This window comes from Mercenaria mercenaria, chromosome 2, assembly GCF_021730395.1.
Source record: "Mercenaria mercenaria strain notata chromosome 2, MADL_Memer_1, whole genome shotgun sequence".
Classification (NCBI taxonomy): Eukaryota; Metazoa; Mollusca; class Bivalvia; order Venerida; family Veneridae; genus Mercenaria; species Mercenaria mercenaria.
Window position 1 is genome coordinate 52,401,028 of NC_069362.1, and position 7,379 is coordinate 52,408,406.

The window sequence follows — 7,379 nt, forward strand, 5'->3', positions numbered from 1 at the left end:
ACCGATCGGGCGAGTGGTTTTTACGTGGTAACTTTACCAAATTGAGTAATTACATCAGGCAAAATTACCTGGATTGACTGGAATTAATTATTTACCAGCGAATCGTAAAAATATCAAAACGTCATGCTGGTAATTTTCCATTCCACAAGCATGTGCGCCCTATCGTAATACTTAATTTACATCGCAGTTACTTTTAACACAAAAAACGTGCGTAGTGCATTCATTTTTTAATATAATCGCTTCAGATTTTCAACACCGCTTGAGAACTAATACAGTTTAAATTCTATAACAATTTTAATAAGATATCGACAGGAATGTAGGCAAAATTCTTTAAAAACAATCAAATTTTCATATAATGTTTTGTAAAATTTCAAACAGCGCGATCTTGATTATTTATTTCCTTTATAAAGTAAATAAACGGTACATACTATGGTAATAAAATTCAGACTTTTGACCAGAAAGTACAAAAAACACAATTAAAAAATCTTAAATAATGAAAAAGCGGCAGCAATTTAAATACATGGAGTAAAACGATTTTTTGGCAAACAGATTTCTGTTAGCACGGCAGAATAGGTTACGTGACCTCATGAACGTAAATAGAAATGTGGTTTTAAAATGAAGCAGTATGATGTCGTTGCTATTTTTAGTAAGTTTTAAATGATTCTTCGTACATATATTTTTTGACACAACACTTTGTTAGATATTCTTCTCAAATAATAATGTAAATTTCTTGAGGGCAAATAGGTCATCATCGTTCACGGTCTGACACATTTACATGTCAGTTTATTTTGGATATTGCACATTCGCTTTTAAAAAATTAAAGAAAAAACTTTTTTACTGATTTCTTCTCAACAATTAAAGGAATCGAGAAAGTACGATCAGACAGTGATGTGTCACATGGCGCGAAAACATGACGTAATGCAATGACAATCTCGGGGAAACTATACCTCTTTGATCTCCACTGCAGATGCCACAATAACCGACACACTTCTTTTAGCTCTTTGAGGGGGTGTTAATTGATGATGAAAACGAGGCCAATTAATTAGTTTATCATCAGAATGATTACCGATAATTGTTGATGTTTTTTTTTTTCACTTTCAACACTGGTCTGGAGGATGATGATTGTGTCCATATTTTGGGACACTTTCAAAATAATTATTTTTCGGGATAACAGATTGCTACAGTCTTCCATTTTTAATTATTTTAGAAATAAGTCCTGTTTCTTTGAGTCATATGAAGTTATGATGTCTACAGCATCACAATTTATGAGATAGTATTGGAGGGGTAATTTTTTCAGGAGATATTTTTAGCATAAGAGTAAATTAAATAGTCATATTTTGCCAACAGAATAATATGAATATTAGCACTATTGTATTTCCCCCTTGAAAATTATGAAATACAGGTATGAAATGGTGGCCTTGGGTGCGTTTCTGGGTCTAAATTTTGAGAAAATATTACTCCTTTGCCAAAACAGTAGGGTGCATCTTTGATGAGTATAGGTTACTTCTCAGCTAACTGGGGGTGGGGGTCACTGGTATTATATTTCAAATATAATTTTGCTGATAAAATATGTCATGCGTTCTACATCCAAAGCTGTCATTGGTTTATCGGATGTTTAGACTAAAGTCAAAGATCGAGAGGCACGTGGCAGCGTTTGAATACACTATTGTGTAATGGATGTCATGCTTATCCTTTGGTTGATGACACGGCGCTGTGTATTGTGTATTATGAATGGAAACGGCAACGGGTAATATTGATTTTTAGGCTAGATGGAGAGTTCTTTAGACAAAGAAATAGATTATAAAAAAATACATTTACGGCAAAAAAAGATTTCGCCACTTTTTTATTTTTTCGCCACTGGCGACTTTGGTGAATTGTAGCGGAAACCCTGATCATTACAGGGTTCTCGCCAGGCTATTATCGCCTGTCGCATGCGACATGCCTTCAGACTTTAAGTTGTATTTTCGACATCCCTTATTTCCCCCGTCATCCCTTAATTGCCGAAGCGACATGTCATTAACACCCCGATTAATCCGATAGTGTATTCGAAAAGCTTCCACGTGCTTACCCAATAGTTTAGGTAAAGCGATGCCAGTTAAGATAACCGATAAACCAATGACAGCTTCCTATGTGTGGAACGTGTGACGTAAATTTCATCGTAGCTCCGCCTTTAAATCCGTTGACAGGCGGTATCTTCTGATGTGTACATGAAAGTGACTGTTTTCGCAAGTTTTAAGATTATACATGTCATTAGATATAATGACAGATGATTCAACAATTATCGTCCGAATATTTTTCGCAATCAAGGAAAGACAATGTAAAGAATTAAGTCAAAAATTGTGCAGCATGGTAAAATGCTTTTGAACAATTATCGCCGTAATATTAATGTTTTTTACATGTATGAAATGTGTTTTCTCGGGCGGAACATCGAAAAGGCAAAGCAAGAATTAATGTTTTCTGTCGTCACTTTCAAAGAAAAGTTTGAAATACCCTCCGTGCATTATTTCATCACGAACGGACACTTTGGTAGAAACACCGACCTTCCGTAAGCCAGCTGGATGGCTTCCTCACATGAAGAATTCAACGCCCCGAGTGAGGCTCGAACCCACAACGATAAGGGGCTAGTGTTTTGAAGCCAGCGACCTTTACCACTCGGCCACGTTCACAATTTCAGAATCCCTCCCAGCCACGCCAAATGGCCAAAGGAAATCAGGCACTGATCCAAAATCGAAACCGGCGTTTCCCTGGATGACAGTCTCAGATTGTGTTTACATGTATGTACAACAAACAGTTGACATTTTCAAAAACTTAAAATGGATAAGTTTTCAGCAAATAAACTCCGTAGGAATAGAAGAAATAAACTTAAAAATACAAATAGATATGTGTGCAGTGCTAAAATTGTGTTGTTTTATGTACAATAAATAGTAAAGGAACATTTTAGCAACATAAAATTAATGAACTTTTGTCATTCAACAAATAAACTCCATAGGATTTTTATGACCTAATATCTTTTCTTGTTGTACATGTAAATGATTCTTATTAATCACTGAAAATACCACTATGTTTTTCACTCTGAAATGCACCAGAATGCACCAAAATGAGTTGTAGTAACACAAAATTTTCTGGGGTAACCCCCATACCCCCCATGCGCGAGGGGACACCCCTCCCGCACCCACCCCTTTGCCCGTCAAAAATATCCTTCTGCAACATGCCTTCAGAAAATCCTGGCTAGAACCCTGCATTATTATATATCCAGATCAAGACACTAATCACACAAACAGTATTAAACTTATTTGAACTAGTCTTAAAAAATATAGAATCCAGCATTCCCACTGACTTTTTGAAAAGTGGGTACATGTACCCACATACTTTAGAAAATGTGGGTACATGATAAAAAAGTTGGGTACAAACCATACAAACTGAAAAGAATGTTCCAACTGAAACAAAATTATAAAGAAGTATATGGGAAGTGACACTTTTATTCAGCCTGTGTTAATGACAGTGGTTTGTTTTACACATGCACCATAGGGATACAGCTAAAAGTCACTTCTCCTTATAGAAAAGTGAAGAGACTTCTAGTTGAAAAATAGAAATTTATGAACATCATTTCTAACTCAGTATACACCCCCCCCCCCACCCCACCACCACACACACACCATTCACACCCAGTAAGCTTGTGAAGCAATTTGAAAAGATGGCTATAATTTTCTTGTTTCAATATGGATAAAAACTATTGATGTGACCATTCATTTTCTTAGATAATCATTTTCCATGCAAAGAGTTTTTCTTTATTCCATAGTTCTGAAAAAAAAAAAAAAAAACGTTTTCAAAAATTCAAGCAGACGCTGATAAGTATCACCCGCCGAGTTTTTATAACATTTTTTGGGCTGCTATATCTTGCTGCAACATTATAGCAACAAAAAAAATGTTATAAAATAAAAACTCGGCGGGTAATACTTACTTAGCATGAACAGTATCAGACTCAAATAAAAAGAAAAATTGCCCGATGAAAGTCAGTCCGCAACCGGTCATTTTGTAAATATTAATAAACAAGCAGCTTACGAGTCTTTCTTTTACAATGGAGACCAAATAATTGTGTAGTGGATGCCAGCTGACCACTTAATTATTCAACAACTTATTGAAACAAGAGCTGTCTCCATAGGATGACACATGCCCCCGATGGCACTTTGAATGAATAGTTATGGCCGATGTTAGAGTTAAGGACCTTTGACCTACGGAGCTGGGTCTTGCGCGCGACACGTCGTCTTACTGTGGTACACATTCATGCCAAGTTATTTGAAAATCTATCCATCGATGACAAAGATATGGACCGGACACGCCCATCAATGCACTATCCTTTAACGTCTAAGTGTGACCTTGACCTTTGAGCTACGGATCTGGGTCTTGCACGCGACATGTCGTCTTACTGTGGTACACATTCATGCCAAGTTATTTGAAAATCCATCCATGGATGACAAAGATATGGACCGGACACGCCCATCAATGCACTATCCTTTAACGTCTAAGTGTGACCTTGACCTTTGAGCTACGGACCTGGGTCTTGCGCATGACACGTCGTCTTACTGTGGTACACATTCATACCAAGTTATTTGAAAATCCATCCATCGATGACAAAGATATGGACCGGACACGAAAATTGCGGACAGACTGACAGACCGACAGACGGTTCAAAAACTATATGCCTCCCTTCGGGGGCATAAAAACGTCCAAAATTGTTGTTTCTGCACTCGCACATGTTGACAATTATCAGAAAGTGTCAAAGATGCAACTGCGTCGTTGATTGGCTGAATACTATCACGTCTAGTTTTACAGATTATTTGATTCGCTGTCACAGTTCTCGCGAAAATCTCACAAGTACCTGGAGTAGGCGGAGCTTAAATTATGCTATCGGCATGTAAATTCAACTCGTCTTGACATGTAGCAAATTGTCAAAGTGTGTATTGCGGTAATTTGCGTGTACGGATCAAAAATAATGTCTGGTTACTTGAATTTCGGCTCTTTATCGACGAACAATGTATTTTCTGTCAGATTTTTTACGCGTACATTGTACCCGTGGAATTTTAAAACTTGCGTGCAAGTGACCTTTTATGCGTGACTTACGCGGATTTTTGCATGAATGGGAATGCTGAGAATCTCTCACTAGCATAAAAACTCACAGAAATTTTTCATACATATAGTATACCTCAAACATCTGTCCGTGTTTTTCTTTTAGCAACTTTCCAGTATATTTCTGGTGTCCTTAGATAAAGTACGCATTACTCTTCACGATGATGAAAGTGACAGTACTTGATCTTCACTGCTGTCAACACAATATGCGAGAAATTTTGCAATTGTTATCTCACTTCGCTCCATTTACAAAATCTTTCGACTATGTAAGCTGTGGCTTCCGGCATCGTATGATAAATAAACATCGAATTTTAGACAATTGTCAACTTTTTCACGTATTTTGGCGACAGCAGTGAAGTTCAAGTAATATCATACCTGTAGGATGATTTTGGGCTCTGTAGTAAAGACTAGGTTCTTTTTAAGCCCCTCTTCTTGCAGACTTTATTTATGACAGTACTAAAAGTTCTTAAAACAAATTTGGTAGTTGTGCTGGTAACAGATAAAGAGTACTTAATTACAAAAAGTCATCCCATGACAACATCTATGCTGGTCTCAAAACTGGTACAGTATGTCTCCCTGCCAGTGAAGTATATCATGAAAATCATCTTGAAGAAAGATATGTACTGTATTGAAGAAAACCAAAATTCTGTAGGGAAGTTGGGAAAATGTAAAACATGGGATGATTTTTCAAGGTGGGTGTACAAGAATTTTCGATCAAACATTTTTTAATGTCTGCGCCTGAATTTACATTGATGATGAAAAAATGTTACACAGGTGCGTAGTCGCAGTGTGTTCTACACCCAGTGTCTGTGGACAAAATAAAAGTCATAATGCATAAAATGCGCCGATCAGAAAGGGCTACATATGATCATAAAAGTGACTTCCATGTGCTTTTTGTTGGAAAAATTATTTCATCATTTCTTCATATTTCATTAATTTACATAAACGGCCCTTTTCAGTATCTTGTCAAACTATCCGAGAACTACTCATCTTACACTGGCGTCATATACGATATAATAAATACAAAGTTTTGGACAGACAAACACAAGTTTGACTGCATGTAAAATAACCAATCAGTATAACAACCACCTTCCTTCTTTCGCCATAAGTAGCCTTTACTTTAAATTTTCAAAAAATGTTTCGTTTCCCATATACAGTGACAGAGACTGCTTTGTGGCATTTAGTTTTCGTCACCGATTTGTTTCAACCCATTTGGTATTTATGCAAGTTATAGATATTCCAAATAAAAAGAAATATGTATTACACTCTTAAGACTATTTTGATGCTTTTCTTTCTACATTTAGCAAAATAGTCGATTACCTACGAAGTTGGATACATTATGATTTGCGACATCTACATAAAACACGTGGTGCGTCATAAAATGTAAACAATCTGTATTTTTTAATTTTAATATAGTATACTTGTTTAATCTTAGTTCTATTGACTATGGATGTTGAATGCTTCTAAGCCATGTCATCATCGTCCAGATTCCGTACTTGCATGTCATTTTAGGACTTTGTTTTATTGGATTGTAACATGTTTTCGTGACATTTTAAGTCTACTTGTATAACTTGGGGGTGCGACACCTTATGTACCAGTCACTTTATGTACCAGGTCTTTTATGTACCACTTTGACACCTTATGTACAACCTATATATTATATACTAACTGTATCTCAAAATGTAGCACTGTGACTGTTGCTGTCTCCGTCACATCCAAACTTATTCTGCATATTTCTGTTAGGAAATCTTCTTCTTCCAATAATATGCTGGGCCCTCTCTGGAGCAACATCACATATGTGACTGTACAATGCCGTTGTGAGGCGCAGCGTGCAAGTAAAAATGGTTAAAAGCTGATAAAAAAAACCCTAGTTTGGGTGTCTGTCTACCCCAGCCTTGAAGGACTCCAAGGTCTGGGCGATCGCAATGGACTCTGGGTGCTGGTTCCGCAACGGATGCCAGCATGGAAGAACGAGTGGCGGTTCACGTCAGTTCTACAGAAGGGTAGCATGTACTTCTGGCTATGGCCACGGGTGGACAGTGCTGCTGGGTGTAGATATGTATTCCGGGGAATGGCAACTAGGTCGTTGGTAATCCGGTACATCATAACCAGCTTTGCATCGGTCCGCTGCTGCTGTAGCGTGTCCCAGCCGAGTTTCTGGATCATTCCACTGGTGCTACTGGTGGTTCTGTAGTCGCCCATTACAAAGCGAGCTGCTCTACGCTGTATCCCTTCCAGCTGGGTGATGTCCT

The 7,379-nt window shown here is 37.4% G+C and overlaps 1 protein-coding gene across 1 annotated transcript in view; it reads right to left on the bottom strand.

The window, feature by feature from the left end:
* LOC123563967 (probable ATP-dependent RNA helicase DDX46) overlaps window positions 1-6,309 on the bottom strand; it is a 128,327-nt gene extending 122,018 nt beyond the window's left edge. Inside the window, exon 1 of the mRNA XM_045357166.2 lies at window positions 6,217-6,309. Within this exon, the coding sequence (XP_045213101.2) occupies window positions 6,217-6,233 (17 nt within the window). The 5' untranslated portion in view covers window positions 6,234-6,309. The remainder of the gene's footprint in view (window positions 1-6,216) is intronic.
* Between the last annotated feature and the right edge of the window lie 1,070 nt (window positions 6,310-7,379).